General features: G+C 43.1%; 1 protein-coding gene across 4 annotated transcripts in view; it reads right to left on the reverse strand.

Moving 5' to 3' along the window:
* LOC143295379 (aminopeptidase O-like) overlaps positions 1-27420 on the reverse strand; it is a 203677-nt gene that overhangs the window by 138903 nt on the left and 37354 nt on the right. For all 4 annotated transcript variants that reach the window (XM_076607046.1, XM_076607047.1, XM_076607044.1 and 1 more), the window contains exon 6: positions 7885-8065. In XM_076607046.1, coding sequence (XP_076463161.1) covers positions 7885-8065 — 181 coding nt within the window. The remainder of the gene's footprint in view (positions 1-7884; positions 8066-27420) is intronic.

Below are 27420 nucleotides of genomic sequence, written 5' to 3' on the forward strand. Positions count from 1 at the left end.
TGTAGTGCTGTTGCCTGCTTTTTTGCAGAGGATGTGTGCATTCAGCATGGCAGTTTGTAGAAAATGCACACACAGCTATTTGTACCACTTCAAGGTTTTCCTTGTGACATCGTAGGGCTGCAGCTGTTGGTCATGATGGTCCATGGCACCCATGTTTTTGTTGTAATCCAGAATTGCTGGAGGCTTGTTTACTGCCCTTTGGTCTTGCTGCTGCTGGTCTTCAGTCGTAGGTTTGTGGCAAGTTGTCAACTCCAGATGGTCCAGGATGAACATCATGATCATCAGCATGCTGCATACCTGAAACACATTGCATAAAAGACTAAGTCTGTTGGGTTTGGGGTTTTTTTGTTTGTTTTTTTTTTTTGTTTTTTTTTTACATATAAAAATATCATGAAATGGTACCATTTTATTTCTGACTGTTTTCAGAAGCTGAAATACAAACACACACATACCTACCCCTCCCCCCACCCCAAACCCCCAAAACACACACACACTGAAACTGGTTCATGGTATGCCACACCCCCTTCATTTTCTCTTTCTCATACAAAACAAAATGACAACACATCACACACACACACACACATACACACACACGCACACACACACACTTCTACAAGTGTTGCATTTACAAAGTAATTTAGGCATACAGTTCTGTGTATTATTCTCTGATTTCAGTTTCATAAACATCATCTCTTCCCCCCCCCCCCCACCTCCCTCTCTCTCTCACACACACACACACACACACACACAACAACAACAACAACAATAACAACAACAACAACAACAACAACAAACCAATACACACTCAGGAACGAACACACAGAAAGCTGCAGGCGAGCGACACACGCTGTCATCAACAATGAGCCAGCCAGCAAGCCACGCCCCCCTGGGCTGTGATGGTCAGAAACAGTACCCACGTGACTGACTCTCTCACACACACACACACTGGTCAGTGACTGACGAAGCCACTTACCACAGCTAACACATTCAAAACACACACAATGCAGTCATATTCATTGTTGCAACAAACGGAGAGCAAATAATAAACTGACAAACCTCGAAAATACCCACCTGCATCTTGAATCAGCTGAGCTTGTCTGTCTTCAGTTTCGTCAAACAACGCCAGTTCCCACCCCCCTCCACTGTCAAAATCAGCGTCTTCAGCATCAACTTCACGCAGTTCTGTCTCATTCAGTCCACAATCTTCATCTCTACTGTTTGCATCGCGAAAGAATTCTTTCAATACAAGTGCAAGTGTTGGGGTTTGTCTGCGTTCAGCCATGGCTTTGCAAACACAACTTGAGCTTCGCACAAACTTGCAAAACTTTCGCCATAAATATGACAATCCAATGAATAATTTTAGCTTATGGAACTCAGGAGATAAAGAGCTCTCAGGGAGCTAATTTAATGGTTAGCAGACTGTATTTTCTGCAATGCGGGACTCGAAACATAGAACGTTGTATCATGACGTACGGCGCACGTCAATACAGCATTGCTGAGCGACATTTCATGACGTACGCCATACGTCAACAGCGCAGTCAAGAGGTTAACGAAAGTGTTCACCTTCTGCTTCATGTCTGTACATGGTACATAGGATCTTGACAATTTTTCCTTTATAGCATTCTTGGCCAGCTGGTCTGCCATTTCATTACCTCGAATGCCAACATGGCCAGGAACCCAGGCCAAAACAACATTATACCCTTTACTTGTTACAAGTGTAAAAATTTCATAAAATTCCAGCAGTTTGATATGTGTCAGAATCCTGCAGGTGACTGCCTCCAAGGCTGACAAGGAGAAAAGATCATAAAACACTTGTGTTTTGCTTTCAGAACCATTTTTAATGCCAGAGCCAGTGCAGCCAGTTCCGCAGTTTAAACTGAGCTGTCAGACAAAACGTGTTTCACTGAGGGCTGGTCAGGAAAGGCAGATGCACCGACACCCTCCTCTGACTTTTAACCATCAGTCAAGGTTTTCTGAAAGGAGCAAAATTTGTGGCAGAGTTCAGAAAAGTAGGTTTCTTAGGCCAATGAACTGGTGGAGTCCTTACGGTATGAGGCCAGATCGAATCATACTTCAGGTGTTTTAAAGGTCCACGGAGGGCTGTCAGGGAACTTAGAAAAATGTGACATGCCTCCAACATCCAGATCAGCATTTTCCATGTGTGGCTGAATTCAGAGTCCCAGGAGAGGGATGCAGTTTGAGCTGTCAACAAATCTCTTGCTGAAAGGGTTGTTGGAAACACATTCATAGGCAGGGTTTTTCAGTTCATAAAAGTTTCAGATAGTAGTTGAGGGGCAGTTTTAGTCTGCAGTTGGAAAGAGGCAGTTCCCCCACCTCTGCTTAGAAGCTGTGCACAGGGGTAGTGCGAAACTCCCCTAAGCTGAGACAGAACCCTTTGTGGTGTATAGCATCCAGTACTTTCAGATAAGATGGTCTGGCTGAGCCATAGACTACACATCCGTAGTCCAGTTTGGACCGGACCAGGGCTCTGTAGAGGTGCAAGAGTGTTTTCTTATCAGCGCCCCAGTCCGTGTAAAGAGCTTTTTGGCATGAGGTTTTCAGCTGTTTGATGTGGCTGAAGAAGTTCAGCACTACAGTCAAATAACTTTTTTTCTCTCCAAGTATCTCTCTTTTTTGTCTACTAGGTATATCATCACTTGTGGATCACAAAAAAGGCGTTTTTAGATTTCTGTGAATACCCGTTGCTATGGAAACAAATCAAAATGGCCACCAAATAATGTATCCAAAAAATCGAGTTTGTGGTCCATGTGGTGCATGCAAACACTTTTTCTTATGTGGACTTGATACACAATGACATTATCTTCATTTTCACATGAGATTGTGTTGATTCTTCAATTACTGTATTTTTTATTATTTTTTTAAATTTTGGGTATTGCGAAATCCTCAAAATTTACAATGGGCAAAAAGATTGGAACTGCTATGAATTAAAACCCAGAAAATATTTTCATACATACTCACGACAAAACTTCAATAACATGTTATAAAACAATCATGTAAAGTCTCATGGTTGCAGGTTTACTCATCATTAAGCAAGTCCAAGGTGTGTTGTCAAGGCCAGAAACTTGACGACTTGCATCGTAACTGAACAAAATAAACACTTCCGTGATTCAGCAAGCAATCTTTATTGGCATTTTTTTCATTGTTAAAAACATTTTTACAGTGGAAAAACTTATGCATACGATAGAAGAGATGTTCAAGAATCAAAATCCATCAAAAAACCAAATCATGAAAAATCATCATTTTGGTCTCTTTTGCACTGCCGTGTCCCCCCTTAATGTGACTGAGGAAATTTAGCTTCAGGTCAAAAATGACCCCCAGAAACTTGGCTTCCTTTACCGCCAGGATGGTGGATTTTCCTAGACAGATTTCAGGGTCCAGAAAGAATTCTCAAAAGTTGTGAAAGTGGATAAAATTGGATACATAAGAGTTTTCGTGGAAGAAAAGGTGAAACCGTTCTACTCTGCCCAATGCTGAATGAATTTTATCTACACAGAGCTGGATCCATCACTGGATGCTGGCATACATGCTACCGATTGCAGAGAGGGGCAAAATCATCCACAAAGAGCTATCCAATCCTTTCTGGACCGACTGGACAATGTCACTGATGTTAATGCTGAAGAGAGCAAGTGACAGAATGCTCCCTTGAGGAAAACCCAGCTCCTGTTTGTGAATTTCAGACAGAGTGGTGCTGACCCTCACCTGGAACTGTCAGTCTTGCAATAAATTGTGGACAAACTGGGGGAGGTGTCCTCAGAAGCTGAGGTTGTAAAGATCAGACAGGATGCCATATTTCCATGTGGTATCACAGGCTTTCTCCAAATAAAAAAAAACATATGGCCACAACACGATGCTTGTTCAAAAAAGCATTTCAAACTGTGGTTTCCAGATGTACCAGATGGTCAACAGTAGACCAATGCTTGCGGAAACCACACTGCTCTTTTGCCAGAAGGCTGCTGGTCTCTAGTTTCCACATCAGTCTACCATTGACTATCATCTCCATTAGTTTACAAATGCAGCAGGTCAGTGCAACTGGGTGGTAATTTGAAGGGTTAGAAAGGTCTTTTCCTGGTTTTGGTACAGGGATTATGAGGGCTTTCCGCCCAGAGGGCAGGAAAAAGCCTGTGGTCCAGATATGACTGAAGACTTTTAGCAGAGTTTCCGGACAGGTTTCAGGAAGATGTTTTAAAAGTTTGTAACGTATCTCGTCCAGTCCAGGAGAGGAATCTGTGCAGGTTTGAAAGGGCAGATTTTAATTAATTCACTGTAAATGGAAGGTTTTCATTTTTAATATCATCAGATGAAAAGTTGCAGGGCATTTTTTTCTTTCAGGCTTTTAGTTTTGAGGAACAGGGCCGATTCATATGCGGATGAAATGTTTGGTTCAATTGTGGAGGCAAGCAAATCAGCAACTGCCTTCTTCTCAGTAATCATTCTCTGAAAGCTGTAGATGGTGTAAGGATGGACAGGTGTTTTTCCCATAATTTTCTTTAAAACTTTCCACAATTTTTTCTTGGGTGTGTTGGAGGTCAACAAAGAGCAAAAATCCCTTGAGGATCGTTGTTTGCAAATTTTTAAAAATGAATCTTGATTTCGCCCTGAGCTGGTGATGGGTTCACACACTGTCTGCCCCTGATCTCTGAAAGACACTCCCTTGTGCTCTTTTTCCAGACTTTCAGGCATCCCTACATTCAGCACTGAACCAGGGCATTCTTGGCATCTGAGGCTTGGAGGTGGATAATAAACTCCTGCTTTGGCACATTCTAAAATTATCAGAGTTTCTGCAGGATCTTCACCTTGCAGGACTCTACCATCTTCCAGCTCCACTTATTTTGGAATGAAAAATTCCCCAATCCCCTTTGTCATAGTTCAGGTGGTCAGGCAGAGAGTCACATTCCACATCTGTGGAACAGAGGATGACAGGAGAGTGGTCACTTTCATGCAAATCGTCATGCATTTTCCATTCATAGTCCAGGACCAATGAAGGATCACATGCCGACAGATCTAGACATGACAGCTTCCCAGAAGAAAGGTGAAGATAAGTAGGTGGTTTTGTCATTTAGACATCATAACTCCATGTCCAAGAGAATGTTTTCTAGGAGTTGACCTCGGGCTGATGTCACCTCACTACACCTGAGTGGTGAGTGGCCATTCAAGTCGCCCAACAGCGACAAAGGTTGTGGAAGGTGGTTGACAAGTTTTATGAGGTCCTGCCTCAAAACAGGAAAAGAAGGAGCAAGATAAATTGAACAGACAGTGATTGTTTTATGTAGCGTGACTCTTGTTTCCACCACCTGTAAAGTTGTGTTTAACCCCTAGGCTGCCTGCATAACGAGATAACTCGTCATGGCAAGCATGTATGCTTCGCTGCCACAATGACAAGGTAACTCGTCATCGAAATATTCTGACTTTTCCCTGCTTTGCATTCAGTTCGTTGACAAAAATGCTGGTAGCTTTAGCTTGGGGAATCTTTCTGGAGTCTATTCATAGCTAGAAACACCATCTGCTTCATAAGGCAGTCCTTTATTTGAACGTTTTGGTTGGGTTACTGGCCACAGTCTTTGCCTGGCTCTTCTCCTCGCTCGCTCAACAAAATGTCAGACTGACTCCGTGCTCAAGACATGCGCTCGTGGCGAACTAAATCAACCAAGATTACTTTCTTTAGCTGATGCTCAGAAAGAACTGGAGCATAAATTCGAAGGAGAAGACAGTGGTGAACATTTATAGGACGATTTGATAGAAAATAAAGGGAGCAATCAAGAGAGTGGCCAAGATACAACTATCAGTGAGTGATGCAGGCTGTTCAACTCTAGCAGACGACAGGTCACCGAATTTTTAGCAGGGCACCGTATGAGCTATTTTCTTGGCACTCAGCCAACTCGGTCTGATGAAGTGACGGTGTGAGAGGGGTGAAGAGGAGGGGGGTGGAGACTGAGGGGGCGTGGCCTCACATCCATATTATCACTTGCAGAAGTCACAATGCATCTATTTCTTTTTCAGTTTTTTTTATATTGTGGTTGTTCTAGTATGATTTTGTGTGTGCAGATATCCATTTGTCCAGAAAATGATATTTTTGTGCAAATTACCAGACTAATGTTTGTAATGAACAAGTTGAAAATGTGACAAAAAACAAAACACTGATTTCAAAACAACAGCATGTCACTTAAAATGCATAAAATGGGAAAACATCATGTGTTTTGTATTCTTTATTCATTTCCCTTTCAGAAAATATATACTTTTATGGGTCTTTCTCCAATAACAAAGAGCACAGAATTTTTTGAAAATTTATACCCGTTTTTTGTGAAAAAACCCTGGCAAATAGATTTCACTTAAATCTTATTTTCCTGGCAGCGAAAGGGTTAAGGAAACAGTACAACATAAAAGTGACTAGTGTAAAAACAGAGTGATGCCTCCTGTCAGTCCTTCTTGCTTAGGTTGAGCAGGTAGAAAAATTGCATTAAAACCTGAAAAAGTTAAAAGCTTGCCATCTTTCTGCAGAATTTCCCAAAGAACCAGTACTGAGGGTTTAAAAGTTTGACAAAACGACTGGTGTTTTTGAAAAAAAAAACCCATTAAAATCATGGATGTTCAACTGGACTTTAGTGATAAAAAGTAAAGGTAAAATTATAGCAGCTTCTAAGCACTTAATCCATCTCTACCTCCTACTCCTCCATCTGTGATGGCCCACAGTCAGATAAGACTGGAAAACGATCAGCTGTGCTAACCTCTGAATTTTTCATATCTTTCTCTGTCTGAACCAGGACTTCCACCACCTCTGCTCACTGTGACCCCGCCGAGCCCACAGGCTTTCCCTCCTTTACATGGTTTTAGAGGGGGAGGAGGCTTCTGGGCACTCTTGCCAACCTGAGGGGCCACCTGACGAGGGGAAGGATGAGGGGGGGTGGGGAGTGAGGGCAAGGGGGGGGCCAAGAGGCAGATACTATGCCTCCACCAGAGGCTTCCCCCCTCCCCACCCAGCAGCCTCTGAAGACTGCTGTGCAGGATGGGAATGGGTGGATACAGCGCCTCCACCTGAGGCCAATGACTTTCCTGCTTTGACTGGTGCCTCTGTCTGCATTCCTGTTGACGTTTTTATGGCGACACTGACTTTGGACCATGCTACTGCTGCATATGAAGGTCCGACCTTTGGCAAGCTGGCTTCAACAATTTTCTCTTTCTTCCAGGTGGGGCAATCTTTAGAAGAAGATGGGGGACTGCCTCCACAATTGACATAAAGGGCTGGACTGTCACACTCGCCCTGGTGTACTGCCTTTGAGCAGGTGGCATACACCTCTTCCTCCTTGCAGCGATCCTGCACATGCCCAAATTTCTGGCACTTGGAGCAGCGGAGAGGGGATGGCATGTACAGAGACATGCTCACCTGCAGGAAGCCGACTCTAATATCCTTTGGAATGCTAGAGCAACAGAAGGTGAGGAAATAGGTGTTGGTCAGGACTCTGACTCCTTGCGTACTTAAAGGGGGAGGGAATGAGGGGTGCAAACATCAGACTTCAGAAAATGACCAAGCAGATCTGGAGACATAAAGAACCTGTAACAGAAGTGTTCATTCAGGGTTTTATTGTTTTGTTTTTAAAGTCTTCATACCATACACATGCCCTCTAAAGAGTACTTCAGTTCTCCATGAAAGCAGAATATTATTTCAAATGTGTTCTCCAGATAAACAAGTGATCCTGTAAGTGCTAATAGGCTTCTCCTAAGTGTAAATAGCATTCCCCTTGATAGATCAAGATTCAGTTCTGTTAACCTGAGCATATAAAATAATGAATAATAAATCACTTGTCATGATGAATATATCAAAATTTGCTTCAGCATGTGAACTAACAAAGCGTACAAAAGTATACCCACCTGCATCACATTTGCATGTAAAATGTCTTCCAAGTAAGTGCAGAAGCCTTCTGTCATCCACTCCTCTGTCCAGTCCTGTGGTCCTATGACAAGGCCAAACCAGGAGTGACACAACTCATGAGCCACTTGTATACACATGCTGCTACACAGGATGGATTGAGACAGGAACAGCACACTGGGACTGAAACAAAGCAAAAGGTCAAAGTTAATATGTATCTTGACCAGTAACAAAAACCTGAATTCATTTTGTACATTTTCTTTAGTATGCATCTGACGTAATATTCACTGGCATTACCTATTAGACTTGTGCAATTATCTCCTATTTCAACCACAGAACACTACAAAGTTTGATCATTCAATAAAAACACAGTTTCAATAACAGATGGGGCAGTGTAAGCTCACATACTTTTTTGACCAGTTATCTATATTGCATCAAAATACCTAATTAAAAAATTCAAGGCTATAAAACAAAACAAAACAAACCAAAAAAAAACATATGCAGAGATGCCAATCCCTATCAAGTGTTTGTTAGAACAATCAGGAAATTTGGTGGGAACATTTTGAATTTGATAAGAACACTCCGACTCTGAGCCACATCAGCAAACATGCAAACACAGCACAATGAGCATGTGAGTTCCCCAAAATGGAGGGCACAATGTACAGATAGTTTTCAGTGTATTTTTGGTGAAACTTGTTACCCCCACTGCTTCCTTACAGCTGACACATCTGTGGCACTGTGGCACTTCCCTTTTCTTTGTTCATCTTGTTTCTTACAATCGGAATCCATGACTGACTCCTCTGTGTCTTTTTTTTTTTTCTCTTCTTCTTCTTTCCATTACATGACAAACATTGATTTGCTGATGACTCTGTCATGGTTCAAGCAGCTCTTTTCCTTCCTTGCACTCCATAGCTGAACTCTGTGCATTTTTTCCCTTGATTTTTGATCACCGGTGATTGAAGGAGAATTTTCAGAAATTATCATACATAAAAACACCTTTTTGTTAATAAAAGCAATCTTTCACTAAAATAAACCTAAACAGACACATTTTTCATGAAAAAAGAATCATTTTTAAATACTGTTATCCTAAATCTACATGAAAGGAGAAGGTCGACACATGCTTTTGCTTCCGATGCCATCTTGAATTTTGACATTTGACCCTGCAAGTACTTGCAAATTTTTGCTTCAATATGACTTCAAACGACTCTTTCTCGGAAAACTAAGCCTTTGATAGTTCCCATTAAGAGACCTGAGAGCTACAGGATGCCATGTCTGACAGTGATACAGACGAAGACCCTATCTCCCTTCGTCAAGTATTTTTGATTTTTATCATTCCATCTCAGTTAACTAAAAATATTATTACCGTTGTGATACACAAATTATGAAAACTGGTCACTGGAAATTATTTGTCAGCTTATCTTTATGTGTCTTATTGATCATTTGACAGTCAATAACATATAAACATAAATATTCTGCTCCGACACATCACATGGTGGATCAAGCAGACTGACCCAGTTTCTGCTTGCAGACGAGCAAGTGCTTCGCAATGAGAATTCAAGATAATCTAAGCAATCGTATGAACTGTATTGATGCTGCGCTGGTTATAACAGTGTGTGTCCATGATTAATGCATTTTTCACATGACAGTCTGCGTGCATGTGTGTGCGTGTGTGCGTGTGTGTGTGTGTGTGTGTGTGTTTCCCCTTGCATAAAAAATTGTGTGTATGTGTGTGTGTGTGTGTGTGTGGATGTGTGTGTGTATAAACATAAAAATAATAGTGTGTGTCCATGATTTATAAATTTTTCACAAGACAGTCTGTGTGCATGTGCATGCGTGCGTGCGTGCATGCATGCATGCATGCGCATGTGTGTGTGTGTGTTTCCTCTTGCATACAAGGTTGTGTGTGTGTGTGTGTGTGTGTGAGAGACATGGTAATGCCAATAGCTAATGCGTGTATGTGTGTGTGGGTGTGTGCATGTATTTGTGTGTGTGTGTGTGTGTACACTGATCATTTGACAGTGAATAACATATAAACATACAAATTCTGCTTCGACACATCACATGCTGGATCTAGCAGACTGACCCAGTTTCTGCTTGCAGATGAGTAAGTGCTTCACTATGAGAATTCAAGATAAAATGAGCAATTGTTTGAACTGTATTGATGCTGTGCCAGTTATAATCATGTGTGTCCATGATTTATGCATTTTTCACATGACAGTCTGTGTGTGTGTGTGTGTGCCTGCGTGTGTGTGTGTGTGTGTCCTTTTTTGCCCTTGCGTACACGGTTGTGTTTTAAAGTGTGTCAAGTTTGTTTTTTGGGGTTTTGTGTGTGTGTATGTGTGTGTGTGTGCGTGCGTGTGTGTGCGCGCGCGTGTGTGTGTGCATTTTTCCCTTTACATACAAGGTTGTGTTTATGTGTGTGCGTGTGTGTGTGTGTGTGTGTGTGTGTGTGTGTGTGTGACATGGTAATGCCAACAGCTAATGTGTATGTGTTTATGGGTATGTGTGTATGTGTGTGCTCTTTATTTTTTGGTGCACATTTCTATCAGCTGAAAAAAAAAGTGATTTTTGTTTTTTGTTATAGAAATGCAGGTTACAACACGGAGGATCCAGGATCACAGAACCCTCTACCCCCTTTTGAACCTGGAGTCTACCTGGAGAATGTCAAAACAAGGGCTGACATCAACCAATATTTGCAGCTAGTGGACATATTTTCCATGCAATGGGGAGACAACAAAACTGTTTCTGTCAGCAGCGAAAAGATGCGGCTTTGTTCATCATAGATCAAAAGTTCTGGGGAAGTTTAGAAAAATCAATATCAGAAAGCCAAAATTAGTCAAAGACAATGAAAATATGGGTGGAGTGGACAAAAGTGATCAGTCAGTCAACAAATACTATGCATTACACAACAAACAAATGGTGGAAAACTCTCTTTCATTTCATTGACATTGCACGAATAAATGCATTTATTTTCAAAATTTTAGGAAAAAAATCATCCAGACATTCCAGAATTGTAGAGACACGATAGATAGACTTAACTGAAGACATGATAGACAGCTTGCAAATCTGGGTAAATATGAAAAAGTTCCAGTAGATTCTAATACAATTGTATTCACTAAACATTCCATTTTCCTGTTAAAAAAAAAAGAAAGAAAAAAAAGACAAGACAAGACAAGACAAGACAAATTCTTTATTATCGAGGATAATAGATAAGCACTGGTGGAAGAGAGGGACAGAAAGAAGAGTGTGTGTCGAGGTCAGAAAGAGGGGGACAGAGGTCCCCACCCTGAAACAGGGTCTACACTACACAAAACTACATTATATATGTCATTGCATGAACTACACAATGCTACTTAAAAGTCATAGAATGCAAATACCATACTACATAAAGATGTAAGCATGGTAAAAATAACACACACACACACACACACACACACACACATACACACACACACACACACACACACACAGAGGCACAAGCATGGTATTAATAATCAACATAAAAAAATTGATAAAATAAAAAATTAAAAAAACACCACCACCAACAACAGAACACACACACATACTCTCTCTCTCTCTCTCTCTCTCTCTCTCTCTCTCTCTTGCACATGCACACTTATACACACATAAGCACACACTGTGTATGTTAAAAATACTATACTAATGTGAATATAAAACAGTACGTCTAATAAAAATACACATAGCAATAACAGGGGGGTGGGGAGGGGGTTGGGGGGATGGGGGTGGGGGGGTGGGGGGGTGCTCATTGCCAAAGGAAGCATAATTCAACATATAAAATAGTATGAGAATAAAAATGTCAAAGGTGAACGAGAGAGAGAGAGAGAGTGAGACAAACAAACAACAGAGGGAGATTCAGAGAGAGAGAGAGAAAGAGAGAGAGACTAAAACAATATCAACTGACAAATAGATAACCCCATATTACATGGAACATGTGATAGAGAACAGCAGGTCAGTAAGGAAGACAAATTAACATGCATTGTATCATTTAAACACACACACACACACACGTGCAAACACACACGCAAACACACACACACACACACTCACACATATACATATAAGGACTATGCGCTTATCGGTACACATACATCAATACATCAATTGAGGTGTGTGCGCATGCGCATGCGGGTAGGCAGAGGTGGTCTGAGCTCTTCAGAATTTTCAAGTTTTTTTCTTGTGGAAATTAGCAACAGTCTTGGAGATTGATTGCAATCAAATACTAAGGGAATCTGGCAAACGTTTCTTCTGTTTTAGGACAGAGAACATACACAAAAAACTTGGAAGTTGTGCGAGTGTGAGTACATTCGACCAACCGCTTCTTCAAGATGGCGACCATTGAAATTGCACAGTTTTCGAAGTGAGATTACCCTTCTGAGAGACTGTTTTTGTGTCTTCATTCATTAATTTCTATCCTGGAGTACTCAGAGCAAAGTTTCCATATGTGTGTGAACTGATGAGTAAGACATTTACTATATTTTGCCTGAGGTTATGGTGGTTCCGACGGTGCCAACTATTGCTGCTTCTGCTATTATTGTTGTTGCTGAAAGATTTTCGAATGTCATATAATACATTACAAGGAAGAAGTGGGCACCTATAGGTAACAAACCCTTCGCAAACCCTAAGAAACAAGGTGTAGTTGTTGCAATGGAGGGAACGGAATCACAAACTAAAGCAGCCAACAAGACTCCAGAATGTTCTGCAACAACAGACAGGTCTCATGCTAATGATGACCCTGGTAAATGTGGAATATGCATGAAAAAGGTACTGCAAAATGATAAGGCACTACAATGCGAGATATGCTTTATTTGGTATCACACTGACTGTGAAGGCATGAACAGTCAAACCTACCAACTGCTTGCCAGCGATGCAGAGAGATCAAACCTTCTGCTTCACTACTTCTGCTCTAAGCAGTGAGAGAGAGAGAGAGAGAGAGAGAGAGAGAGAGAGAGAGAACTGTAAAGAAAATGTAATGCAGAGTGCAGAGTTAAAAGCAAGAAAAAAAAATCTGATGTGTGTTACTGTGGAATCCACATGCTTTGTGGATAGCAGGAGCTGCCTTCTGACTTTCCATGAAGGTAAGGTCATGCATGCATATGTGTGGGACTCAAATGCAAGGATGATAGGGAAGGGGCAGGGTGTTTTCTTTCTGAATGTTTTTTGTCTGTTTTTCTTCTACCAATAAGTGATGACTTCTGAAACAAGTATATTCAGTTTGTTATTACCAGTGAAAAGCCAGAATGGAAGGGTGATGACTTTTTAAGATAATATGTATAGGTTTGTTTGTCCCATACATTTCTTTCAGTTTCTTCCTCATGATGTTTACTGTACATTCTTTACATACCTAATACCCATAGATATATGTTGTTGTTTTTTTTAAAGAAATTAGATTTGTAAAAACAAGTTGGTTTCTTTTTGACATTCTCTTCATAACCCATGTGTATCCAAAGAACCAAAGCAACTGTTTCCACTGTTAAAATAGGTCAACTGTTCAAGTCATAATGGTCAGTCTATGTTTAGCAACAATATCAACAAATATCTTGTTAAAAAAAGAAAGTTACTGTAGTTTGTGAATAATTTATATTTGTTGTTTCCTTGGGATACTACATTAGTGTCTATTGTGTAGACTCTTGTGTTTATTCTGCAAAACAAGAAGTATGTTGTGGCATACATGACTTTCGTGATTTGTAGTGATCAATCAGGAAATATAGTTATGTTATTATTCATAGCACTGAACTTTTAGTTTTTGACACAGTACTGTGAATTTTGTTTCAGATGAAAGAAAAATGATTGCTTTTTCAATAAAAGTTAAAATTGTGAACATAACCTAACATCTGGGATTTTTTGTTCAGTGAGAATGTGAAAAACACTGAAGATGCTTAAAATTTGTATTTTTAGCAACACAGGTCAAAGGTAATCAAAATGACTGTGTTCCACAAGCATTTAAAAAAAGAAAGTTTGTTTTATTCTGGTGACAGTGATATATTCTACAAGAAGTTTGGTCCATAAATGCACATTTTAGAAGCAATTTAAAACTACTGCATAGTTATTGCTTAACCCTTTGAGCCCTGAGTTCCTGAGCAATTTTAACCCTTCTGCCTGAGCTCCTGAGCCAAAATTTGCAAATAATTGGTATTAAACCCTTTGAGCCCTGACCACCGCTTTACCGGTGGCAGAGAAAAATGACATAATGCCCAGCCACCGGCTGAGCGGTGCGTAAACACTTGAAGTGTGCAGAGTCTCAACCTGGCCCGTTTGGGCAGAAATCAGGGACAAAACATGCGAGAAAACAACTGTACACAACGCAGCAAGTAATTGATATGCTTGATGATTTATCGGAAGTAGAGTATGACAATATTTTTATTCAAGTGTAACATTTAAAACATACAGACATACAATGGCTGTTGGGTTAAACAGTCACTAACTGTATGCAGTCTGGCCTTAGGGCGACACCAGGCTGACGGACTCCACACAGATGGACATCCATTGCCCTTCCCTGATAAGAGGCTCTGTCAGGGTGACCGAATATTTTCCCTCACCACATAGAACACCCTTCTATGGATACCAACAAAACCCTGTCTCGCGTGCACCTCGGGGATCAGCTGCATAGCACGAGACATAAATTCAGATCCCCAAAACCCCAAAACAGGCGTGGCAAAAGAGGTGGGAAAAGATCGTGCTTAGGTAGCAGAATGACAAAAGCAGAGCGGCTGTCAAAGAAATTCTTTAGAATCGGCAGTTGGAATTGTTCCAGCGCAAGAATGAGAATCTCAACAATTGAGAAATTGGCATATGATTTTGACATTCTATGTCTCCAAGAGACCAGGACAAGTGCAGACAGACCAATACATTTTGAGAATTTCACAGTCTTTCAAAGGAATGAAGGAAGAGGGGTAGCAATCATACTGAACAAAAACCTAAAAAACAAAGTTTCCACCATAAATCTAGAGAAATGGTGTAGCAACTCATGTGAATTATTGGGGGTGCATCTTGAAAAACCTGACGGAGTTCACAAAAGCATCGTGCTCATCAATGCCTACGTTCACCCAGGAACCTGCACAACAAAAGAGGATTGGGCCTTTTTAGAGGAAATAGAGAACAAACTTGGAGACTCGGTCATTATCTGTGAAGACCTCAATGCAAGATCGAAGTTATGGGACCAGCGGAACACCAACCCACAAGGACTCGCACTTGAAGGAATGATAGGGGAAATTCTTCTCAGCCCTTTAACAACCACATCCCCAACTCGCCTTGGAACAAGACAAGGGGACAGTGACAGTGTGATCGACATCGCTCTAACATCTCCAAAATTCAGAGCAGAAATGAATGCAGAGACGCTTCCATACCAGCGACCACCTCCCGGTAGCTTTCAGTCTACAGAAACTGTCCGATAAACCCTGTATGAAACTGCGTGATCCATTTCAGTATGAAACCAAAGAGACAACCGTCATCGAAAAATTAAGACGCAGAAGAAACAAAAGAACGGCACTGAACAGGATGCAAACTATTCAGCCCCCATGGTGGAATACCGACACAGAGAGAGCCTGGATAGAAAAACATGCGGCTGTCAAACTTTGGCAAAAAGAAAGAACAAAACCATCTCCGGACAAGATATTGAAACAAAAATGAAAGAAAAAACTAAACAGTTTGAAGTCATTGCTCAAGAGGCCAAAAATGACAAGTGGAAACAGTTTTGCGAGGCACTCAGTTATGACACAACATTGACAGAGTTCTGGCAATTTTATCGTCGCATGGAAGGGAAAACGTGCACAACAACAACCCCAGACATGGTAGACACTGACGGAACCAAGCTTAAGACAAATGAAGAAAAAGGATCTGCCTTGCTCAAACGTTTCATACAACAGAGTGATCAAAGAAACTTAGATGAGAAAAAGAAATATGTTGAGGAGTTAAACCAAACCCTTATGCAGACTGGACCTGATGATGACTTGACAATGGATGATCTAAACGAGGCAATAGCTAAATGCAAGAAAGAATCGGCTCCTGGCCCAGACAAAGTTCGTTACTCAGACATCAAGGAGCTATCAGAAGAAGACAGAAGCAAACTTTTCAATCTATATCAAAACAGTTTCCACAATGGACAGGTGCCGGAGGACTGGACACACAGCTTCTTAAAACCCATACCAAAACCAGGAAAGGACCATCGTCAGGTAAGCGGCTACCGGATCCTAACCATGCAAAACATTGTTGGAAAGCTCATGGAACGCATGATAGCCAGGAAACTTGCAAGGGATCTTGAACACAGGCACATTCTCCCTTCAAATCAAGGTGGTTACAGAACAGGCAAGTCCACATGGGAAAATGCATCTGCTTTTGCATATGAGGTGTATGAAGGATTTCAAAGAAAAGAAGAAACACTAGCAGTAGCAACTGACCTTGAAGATGCCTACAATAAAGTCCAGTTTGCGCACCTCATGGAGCTGCTACTAAGGTATGGAGTAAGTTTGACACTGACAAGATGGATAGCAGCAGCGCTTCAGGAAAGAACCGTCGTCCTACGCCTCGGAGATTGGATGTCTGCACCTTCTAAACTATCCATGGGACTGCCACAAGGGTCTCCACTCTCTCCTGTCCTCTACAATGTCTACACGAAGGGCCTTGCAGACTTAAACAACAATGGAATTGCTCGGGTGCTTACCCTTGCGGATGACGGCCTGGTCTTCAAAACTTCGAAAAATGCTCAGGAAAGAACTGAAGCCGTCCAGAAACAACTAAATAATATTGCTCAATGGTGCAAAGACACAGGATCTTCCATCAATCCAGCGAAAGCCCAAACGTTGCTGTGCACCCTCAACAACAGAACCGCGAGCAAATCACCACCTTCTGTGTCATTCGATGGAATTCAAATTGAGAAAACTGAATGCCTACGCTACCTAGGAATACACTTCGACAGGATGCTGACCTTCAGAAAACATACGGAGAATACTGTTCTCAAATGCAAAAAGGGCCTTTCAGTCTTAAAAGCAATGGCAACCAAAGGAATTGAACAACGCCACCTCTTCCTGCTATACCAATCACTCGTCCTCAGTGTGATCGACTACGGACTTGGGCTAACAACACCGTCTCAAAGCAACCTCCTAAAATTAGAAAGAGTCCAAAATGAAGCTATGAGGCTGATCCTTGGAACAACAAAAGACACGCCCACAGAAACCATGCGATACCTGCTTGACCTTCCTTCAGTGCAGGCCAGAAACAAGTTAGAACAGGTCAAGACCTACTTCAAAGCATAGAAAACCCTCAAAACCCACTGCATGACGCAGTCAAAGAACCAAAAGGCAGCCGTCTAGGACGAGGAAGATCATGGATGGGGCAAGCAGAAGACACAATCCAGCTAGTATGCCGACTACAAGACCTGAAAGAAACAAAAGAATGGGAGAAAAACCCCGAAAACCTCAACCATCTATTCAACACAGTCATTTCACCCACTCTAGGAAGACATTGTCGGGAATGGCCAGAGGGCAAAACTGATGCGGAAGTGAAGCTGCTTATAGAAGAAAACAGTAAAGAAGAGGACATCATCATATACACAGATGGCTCAGTCACCAAAGACCAGTCTGGCTGGGGATTCACTGCGAAACAAAATGGAAAAACAATTTGGGAAGAGAATGCTGCCTGCAAAGTCACAACCTCCAGCCTAACGATGGAAGTTGAAGCTGTGACACATGCCCTCCAGTGGCTATCGTCCATCCATACGCCCGGAAACCAACATGCCATGATTCTAACCGACTCAATGAACCTCATACAGAAAATTGAAAACGGAATGGGAAGCCCAGAGTGGCATAACGCAATGCGCAACTTTCAGATTAAAAAACTCACATGGTCATACTGCCCGGGACATGCAGGTGTTAAGGGAAATGAGCGAGCTGACAGACTTGCTGGTAACGCAACACCAACGAGCGGCCTACATCAAGGAAAATCGGAAATCCTCAGAAAAGTCAAAGAATACCAAAAAGAACAGGTACAAGGCCATCGCACCATCGATCGCCTCAAAGAAATAGAAGCAGAGAGAGGGAGCGGCCGCAAGTCTAACATGAAAGGTAGAGCACGATGCTTTGCAAATCAAACAAATATCGGCATCATTTCCAAACCAACATTGCGCAAATTTCTTCAAAACGGAACAGTCTCTGTGGGCCTTTCCAAATACAATAGACCGAGCAACACACTAGACGCCACGTTCTTGGCATCAGAGATCTTTTCCCATCCCTCTTGCGGCCAGTCAGTGGCGGCTGTGTGTGTTTGTGTGTATGTGTGGGTCTGTGCTTTTGAGTGCGTTTGTGAATGCGCGAGAGTGAAAGTGTACACAAGTGTCAGGAGAGATATGTGTACGTGTGTGTGTGTGTGTGTGAGGGGAGGTGGGAGTGCGGGGGGAGGTGGGGTAGAGGATGAGGTATGTGAGTGTATGCATGCCTACACTGTGGGAGCAACAGGATATTGGAACGTATATATATATATATATATATATATATATATATATATATATATATATATATATCTTTGTATGTACGTGTGTGGGGTTGGGGGTGGGAGATATGGGCGTATGTGTGTGTGCTTGTACAAGTAAGTGTTCATCTCTGTGAGTGTGTGTTTGTGTGTGTGTGTGTGTGTGCCGTGGAAACTGCGATACGTAGACTAGAAATGAGTGTGTGGAGGAGGGGGTAGAGGAGGTGCAAGGTAATGTGTGTGTGTGTGTGTGTGTGTGTGTGTGTGTGTGTGTGTTGGAGCTCATGTACGTTTATATGTATTTGACTGTGCTTTCATATGTGCTTGTACAAGTAAGTGTTCATCTCTGTGAGTGTGTGTTTGTGTGTGTGTGTGTGTGTGTGCCGTGGAAGCTGCGATACTTAGACTAGAAATGAGTGTGTGGAGGAGGGGGGTAGAGGAGGTGCACGGTAATGCGTGTGTGTGTGTGTGTGTGTTGGAGCTCATGTACGTTTATATGTATCTGACTGTGCTTTCATATATGTGAAACTGCATGTTTGGTGCATTTCTGTTATGCATGTGTGGGTGTATGTGTGAATGTGTGTCTTCATATTTTACATTTATTCGCTTATTTATCACCATTGTTTTATTTATTTATTTATTTATGTTTTATTATTATCATTTTATTAGTATTACTAATATTATTACTACTACCTTTTTCTATATTATAATTATTATTTATTTATTTATTTATGCAAGCTTATCTATTATTTATTCCCCCGTTTTGTTTTGTTTTTGGTTTTTTTGTTGTTTTTTTGTTTGTTTGTTTGTTTTTTCTCAAGGCCTGACTAAGCGCGTTGGGTTACGCTGCTGGTCAGGCATCTGCTTGGCAGATGTGGTGTAGCGTATATGGCTTTGTTCGAACGCAGTGACGCCTCCTTGAGCTACTGAAACTGAAACTGAAAACTGAAACAGACATACATACAAAACTAATATTTGTAATTAATAATATTTGTTATTGTGCATTACTTAAACTGTAAATAAGGAAAACAACAACACAAGATTGTTTTTATACAGAGAAAAAAAAAGAAAAAAAAAGTCATATGCACTGCATAAAAATAGTAAATAAATGAAAGGAAAATAAAAATAAATAAAAGAACAAACGTTACATTCGTGGTGGACTTTCCTCCTCCTCGTTGCCTTCAATCATTTTTATGTATGGGTACCATTTTCTAGAAAATGCTATGGACATAATTTCCATCGAGTGTATATATTTTTCAGTTTTATATACATTTCTTAGGTCTGTTAGGAAGTACTTTATCCACGGTTTGATTTTATTTATTCTGCATTTATAAATGAAATGTTTCGCCACTAGAATGATATAGTCAAATATTTCATCTGTTTTTGTAATATCATCAGTTCCAAAATAATAATACTAACTCTATATTCAACTCTACATTTGCACAATTTAAACACTTTTCCTTCAAGACATTCTCTAAGTCCCCCCCAAAAGAGCTGAGTAAATGTACAGTGCCATAAGTAGTGTTGAATTGTGTCGATTTCATTTTTACAGAAATTGCACATGTCGCTATTTGTTATACCCATTTTTTTTAGTATTTTGTTTGTAACCAATATAGCATGACATATTCTAATCTGGAACCATTTCAATCTTACTTCCTTTATGTTTTTCACTTGTTTCATAGTGGCATCCCAATTTATTGCAATATCTAGTTTTTGCTCCCACTTGTTAAAAGAATTTATATTGTATAGAAAAATTGGTTCAAGTAATATTTCATAATATATTTTAGATCCTTTCTTAATATCAGCTATTATCTGCAGAGCTTTTGGTTCTTTATTGCAAGTTTTATCTGTGATAGTAATGTTGTTTGTTCTTAAATAACTTTTAATGGAAAATATAAATCCCATATACAGTAAATAATTAAATTTAACATCATATTTTCTGTGAAATCTTTATGACTAAGGAAGGAAAATGAAATGAAATGAAATTATGGTGCTTAGAGCCTCGCCGACCACTAAGGCCATCTCAAGGCTATCGCCGCGTCAATTACTACTACAAGGCTAAAAAAACAACCAATTAAAACGAGTCACCACTTCAAACTTTCCACTCCAAAGTTAAAAAAAAACTTCCATAGTTTAAAACCTTCAAATCTGGTTAAAAAGGTTCACCTCTTTTAAGAAGTCCATCAGCGCCCACGGAGGGACATCACGAAACAAAGTCTTCAAAGAAACCGCCGTGTAATGTCTGCGTCTAACGTCATGCAGATCCCAACAGTCAAGGAGCACGTGTTTCACGGTGAGAGGCTCGTCACAGGGAACGCATCGAGGGGCCTCCTCCCCCTTCAACAAGTAAGAATGAGTAAAAAAAGTGTGCCCCGTACGCAGTCTGCACAGCACAGATTCCTCCTTTCTGTTCTTCACCCCCGAAGGGAGGGTCTCCTTTAGGTCCGGACGGATCTGGAAGAGCTTGTTGTCCGTCTGGGTGTTCCACTTCTCTTGCCAAAGATCCTTAACGTAAGTATTGACCTTCCGCTTCATGTCTGTATAGGGTACCAAGGATCTGGACAATTCTTTCTTTACAGCGTTCCTGGCCAGCAGGTCCGCCCTTTCGTTACCACGAATGCCAACATGTCCGGGAACCCAGGCCAACACAACCTCGTATCCTTTCTTCGTTGCGAGAGTAAAAGTTTCATAAAATTCCAGCAGTTTGGGATGAGTGATATTCCTGCAGGCGATCGCCTCCAGGGCTGACAAGGAGTCGGAAAAGATCATGAATCTCTTCTGTTTGGAAGAGAGAACCATTTTTAACCCCAGGACCAGTGCGGTCAGTTCCGCGGTGTATACCGAGCTGTCAGACAGGATGTGTTCCGTTGAGGGCCGGTCAGGAAAGGCGGGACAGAACGCAGATGCGGCGACTCCGTCCTCTGACTTGGAACCGTCAGTGAAGATGCCTTGAAAAGTGGGGAATTTGTGGCACAGTTCCGAAAAGTAGGTTCTGTAGGCCAGAGAACTGGTGGTGTCCTTACGGTACGAGGCCAGATCGAATCGGACCTCAGGTGTTGTGAAGGTCCACGGGGGGCTGTCAGGGAACTTAGAGAAATCTGAGATGCCACCGACATCCAGATCAGCATTTTCCAAGTGTGGCTGAATGCGGAGTCCGAGAGGAGGTATGCAGTTTGGGTTGTCTGTAAATTTCTTATTGAAAGGGTTGTTGAATACAGCGTCGTAAGCAGGGTTTGTAGGTTCCGAAAACAATTTCAAATAATAGTTCAGGGTCAGCTTCAGTCTGCGGTTGGAAAGAGGCGGTTCCCCCGCCTCTGCGTACAGGCTGTGCACAGGGGTGGTGCGGAAAGCACCTAAGCTGAGACGGAGCCCTTGGTGGTGTACAGGGTCCAACAGTTTCAGGTAGGACGGTCTGGCCGAGCCGTATACAACACTTCCATAATCCAGTTTGGACCGGACCAGGGCTCTGTAGAGGTGCAAGAGAGTCCTCTTATCAGCACCCCAGTTCGTGTGTGCCACAACTCGGATGATGTTCAGGGCTTTTAGGCAAGATATTTTCAGCTGTTTAATGTGGCTGAGAAAATTCAGCTTCTGATCGAAGACGACCCCTAGAAATCTGGCTTCCTTGACCGCCGGGATGGTGGATGTTCCCAGACGGATTTCAGGGTCCTGATAGAATTGGCGAAAATTATGAAAGTGGATGCATTCAGTTTTGGAGGACGAAAATGTGAAGCCATTCTCCTCTGCCCAACACTGGATTTTGTTGACGCAGAGCTGAAGCCGTCACTGGATGCTGGCGTACGTGCTGCCGGTTGCATATAAGGCAAAATCATCCACGAACAGCGAGCTGTCCGATCCTTTCTGAACGGATTGAACGATGTCATTAATTTTGATGCTGAACAGAGCCGGCGACAGGATGCTCCCCTGCGGGACACCCAGCTCCTGCTCGTGAATGTCGGACAGGGTGGTGCCGACTCTCACCTGGAATTGTCTGTCTTGTAAAAAATTGTGGATAAACTGAGGCAGGTGTCCTCGGAAGCCAAGCTTGTGCAAGTCGGAAAGAATACCAAATTTCCACGTGGTATCGTAAGCTTTCTCCAGGTCAAAAAATATGGCCACCACATGTTGTTTGTTGACGAAAGCATTTCTTATCGTGGTTTCCAGACGAACCAGATGGTCAACGGTAGAGCGATGCTTGCGGAAACCGCACTGTTCTTTCGCCAGAAGGCCGTCGGTCTCTAGTTTCCACATCAGTCTACCGTTGACCATCTTCTCCATCAGTTTGCAGACGCAGCTGGTCAGTGCAATTGGGCGGTAGTTGGAGGGGTTCGAGGGGTCTTTTCCCGGTTTCGGCAGCGGGATTATGAGGGCTTTCCGCCAGGAGGGTGGAAAGAAGCCTGTGACCCAGATGTGGTTATAAACTTTAAGCAGGGTGTCCAGACAGGTTTGGGGAAGGTGCTTTAGGAGTTTATAATGGACCTCGTCCATTCCTGGACAGGAATCCGTACAGGTCTGAAGGGCAGATTTAAGTTCGTTCATTGTGAAAGGAAGGTTGTAATTCTCTGTGTTGTCGGAAAAGAAGTTACATGGTGTTTTTTCTGACAGGTTTTTGGTTTTAAGAAAGCGAGCAGATTTGTTAGCAGATCTCGAGTTCTGTTCTATTGTGGAGGCAAGCAAATTGGCAACTGCTTTCTTCTCTGTGACCAGAGCGTCTGAAAGTTTACGATGGTGGAAGGTCGGGCATGCGTTTTTGCCCTTAATTCTTTTTAAAACCCTCCACACTTTCTTCTTGGGTGTGTTGGAGGTTAAGGAAGAGCAGAAATCTCTCCAAGACTTCCTCTGGCTCTTTTTAAAAACATACCTGGCTTTCGCCCTCAGCTGTTGATGGGTTCGAACGCTATCGGACTCCGGTCTCCGAAAGACGCGTCGCTGCGCTCTCTTCCGAGACTTGCGGGCCTCCCGACATTCCGCGTTGAACCAGGGCGTTCTAGGGACCTGAGGCTTGGAGGTAGACGATGGGACTGCTGCTTTGGCGCAATCTAAAACGATCCGAGTCAGAGCGTCAGCAGGGTCCTTGCTTTTCAATACTGTTTCTTCCTGCAGCTCCGCTCTTATCTTGGTGGTAAAAAAACACCAGTCTGCTTTGTCGTAGTACAGGCGGTCAGGCAGAGAGTCACCTTCTCCATCTGTGGGGCGGAGGACGACAGGAAAGTGGTCACTCCCGTGCAGATCGTCGTGCACTTTCCACTCGTAGTCCAGGACCAACGATGGATCGCAGACCGACAGATCTAAACACGAGAGCTTTCCAGAGGACAGATGCAGGTAAGTGGGAGACTTGTCGTTAAGACAGCACAAGTCCATGTCAGAGAGAAGGTTTTCTAAGAGAAGACCTCGGGCTGATGTCATCTCACTTCCCCAGAGCGGGGAGTGTCCGTTGAAGTCGCCCAACAGTAAAAACGGACGTGGGAGCTGGTCGACCAGGTTCATGAGGTCCTGCCTCAGAACACGGACGGAAGGGGGAAGGTAAAGAGAGCAGACAGTGATGGTTTTCTCGAGCGTGACTCTGACTGCCACCGCCTGTAAAGGGGTGCTTAAAAGAACTGTACTGTATAAAAGGGACTTTCGAATAAAAAGAGCGACACCTCCCGTCAACCCCTCTTGCTTCGGTTGAGCGGGTTTAAAAACGGAGTTAAAACCAGAGAGAGATAAAACCTTGCCATCTCTTTGCAGAGTCTCCTGCAGTGCCAGCACTGAAGGTTTCAAAGCACGACAAAGCAGCTGGAGTTCCTGGAAGTTGGCATAGAATCCCCGGATATTCCAGTGGATCACTGCCATTAAAAAGGTTTTTTTTTAAAAAAATAAAGCAGCAGCCTATTCCATCGCTACCCCCTGCTCCTCCACTTGCGGTGGCTCAAGGTCCGCCAGGATGGAGTATTTGTTTTTTGACATAAATTTTTCGGATTCCGACCGGGTCGGAATATCCACCACCTCGGCCCCTCCCGATCCCGCCGTGGCCGCAACCCTCCCCTCCTTGAGTTTTGGAGGTAAGGGGGGCTTCCGGCCACTTCCGCCAGCCCGAGGGCCAGGCAGACGAGAGGCGGGGCGAGGGGGGCCGGGGGGTGGGGTGGGGCGGGAGGCAGACAACGTGCCTCCGCCCGAGGCTTTTCTCTCCCGCCCAGCAGCCCCTGAGGACTGCCGCGCAGGATGGGAAGGGGTGGACACAGCGCCTCCACCCAAGGCCACCGGTTCCGACGAGGCGGTTAAGTCGTCCGTCTGCGTTCCTGTGGACGTCGTCTGGACCGCGACGTCCACCGTCCTGGATCTGACGACAGAGGCATACGACGCCTTAGGCGACGCGGCCTCCACCTGTTTCCTTGCCTCAAAGAAGGAAATTTTCTGTTCTGTCTTGACTTTCTGGATTTGTTTTTCTTTCTTCCAGGCGGGGCAGTCCTTTGATGAGGACGGGTGGCCACCTCCGCAGTTCGCACACAGGGCTGCACTGACGCAATCGCCCTGGTGCGCCGCCTTCGAACAGGTGCCACACGCCTCTTCCTCCTTACATCGGTCTCTCACGTGTCCGAATTTCTGACACTTAAAGCATCTCAGAGGGGACGGTACGTACAGGCTGACATTAACTAGCAGGTATCCGACCCGAATGTCCTTGGGGACATCCGGGCAGCAGAAGGTGAGGAAGAAAGTGTTGGTCGGGACTCTGTCCGACCCCTTCCTCACCGTCACCCTGTACACATCGGTCACTCCCTGAGAGGACAGCTCACTCTTGATCTCGGCCTCAGACACACCTTTCAACTCCGGGCATCTGATGACTCCCTTTGAGCAGTTAAGACCTTTGTGAGGGGAAATCTTCACCGCCCTATCCACGAAAGTGGTCGCCTTGAGAAGGAGCTGTGTCTGTCTTTTGGATTCTGTCTGCACTAAAAACGCTCCGCTCCTCAGCCTCTTGATGGATCTGAGCGATCCTGCCAGACACTGAAAGCCCTTCTGGACAGCGAAGGGGCTGAGAGCCGACAAGGGCTTGTCGTCATCAGCGCCCTCCATCACTAGCCACGATGGCCAAAAACCAGAGGTCTCAACGACCTCCGACTCAGAGTCTGAGTCGTCCGTTCCCTGTCGTCGTCTTTTTCCGAGTTTGGGGGTGTGTGTTTGTTTAGGATTCATGTTGAAAGAAAAATGTGAATTCATCCCTCCCTTACCCACCCACCATGGGGTCCAACTTAGGGGCCAGGGTCAAGGGAACACCAGCTTGACCCCTTCCAGGTTTCGGGAGTGATATACAACCAGCAGCCCAGCTCCAACGTGCTCCCCCCCGATCATGCCCAGCTCCCGGGGACAGAGAGCCGAGCACTACGGGGGTTACCTTCGTCAGCCACTAAACTGCCAGTCTTGACCCAGCCCCACGAAGGGGTAGCCGACTGACACACACGGGCCAATGTGTGCCGCCTGTCTTAGGAGAGGTCCGAGCCAAAGGGATGTGTTGAGAGCAGCGTGCTCTCTCAATCCCCAGGATCTCATTCCCCTCCATCACAGGTCGCGCCGCACGGCAAACACGGCAGGCCTAAAGAAGGCCGCAGAGAAAAAAAAAGAATGTGGAAAAGAAGGCTTGATGGGGAGCTGAGGACAGAAAAGAGGCGGTAAAAAGAAGAACAAAGAATAGTGAAAGGGACAGTGGGTCACGTTTAGTTTGGGCCTCACTCACGACCTGTTCGGCATGGGAAGCCCTATCAGGGGCATCAGTACAAAACCACCACTTATTCAGCCCTAACAGCTACGATGGCTATGTAGGCTGTCAATTAAGACCTGGGACCAGAGCACCAAACCCCAAGAAGCACTGATGCCCCTGCCGACATAGCTCGCTCGATCACTGGCCACTAAGCCTCCCGACCACAACAAGGTAGTGACCCTCCCGGGAGTGGGTCAGGAGAACACCAGCCTGACCCCCTCCAGGTTTCGGGAGGACTAAGGAAGGAAACACCCATTTTCATCTACAATATCTCTAACCACAAAAATACTTTTGCTTGCCCAGTTTTTTAAATAAACTGTCTTATTACCGACTTTTAATTTGTTGTTATGAAAAAGTGGTTCTGCGAGTGCCTCTTGTGCTTCTTTCAACCTAACATATTTTGTAAAATTCTCATGTGCCCAATATACATCTTTCCAGAATCTATTACATTCAATGTTTACAAATTTTCTTGGCCCGTACAGATCCAAGGAGTTGATTTCTGGTGATTTGACAGAGTATTTTTTTCCACTTTGCTGTTCCTGTGTGTAGTTTCCTAATCCATGATATTTTTGGAGCCTCTATGTACTTTTGTATATTTGGAATACCCAAACCTCCATTTCCAACTGTGTATATTATGTACTGTGTATATTATTTTAATCTTATCTGTTTTATCATCCCATATAAAGTCATAGCACAGTTTCTGCAGTTGACTTATCTCTTTATCCGGGAGATTGGGGAGAAGAATCCACAAGTAAATGAGTTATGAAGTATAAGTGATTTTAAAATAGCAATTCTACAAAGGGGCGTACATATACGTTTTGCCCAAATCTTGAAAAGCTTCTTAGCTTCTATCAATTTTTCTCTTGTATTCACTTCAGTTATTTTTGATAGATCTTCTGTGAACCAAATGCCTAAAAGTTTATATTTGGGGGGGTCCATTTCATTTTCTTTTCTAGTAGATACCAGTGTTCTGAGTTCTTCATTCTTCCTAACTAGACATTCAATGTTTTATCATAGTTAATTTTTAGCCCTGAAAATTCTTCAAATTCCTCTAGTATTTCAAACAACTTTTCATACAATTCTTTATCTCCTTCTAATGTGAATGTCATATCAGCAAACTGACTAATTTTAAAGATGGTATCTAATAAATTTATGCCTTTAAATTAATTTCTTCATCTTCTCTAATCTTGCACGCCAGGATTTCTGAGCATAATACAAACAGATAGGGTGAGATTGGATCTCCCTGGCGGCATCCTCTTTGTATTTTCAAGCCTTTGGATACTTTAACATTCACAATGATATATGATTTTATATCCTTGTA

The sequence above is a fragment of the Babylonia areolata genome, chromosome 20 (genome assembly GCF_041734735.1).
Source record: "Babylonia areolata isolate BAREFJ2019XMU chromosome 20, ASM4173473v1, whole genome shotgun sequence".
In the NCBI taxonomy this organism is placed as follows: Eukaryota; Metazoa; Mollusca; class Gastropoda; order Neogastropoda; family Buccinidae; genus Babylonia; species Babylonia areolata.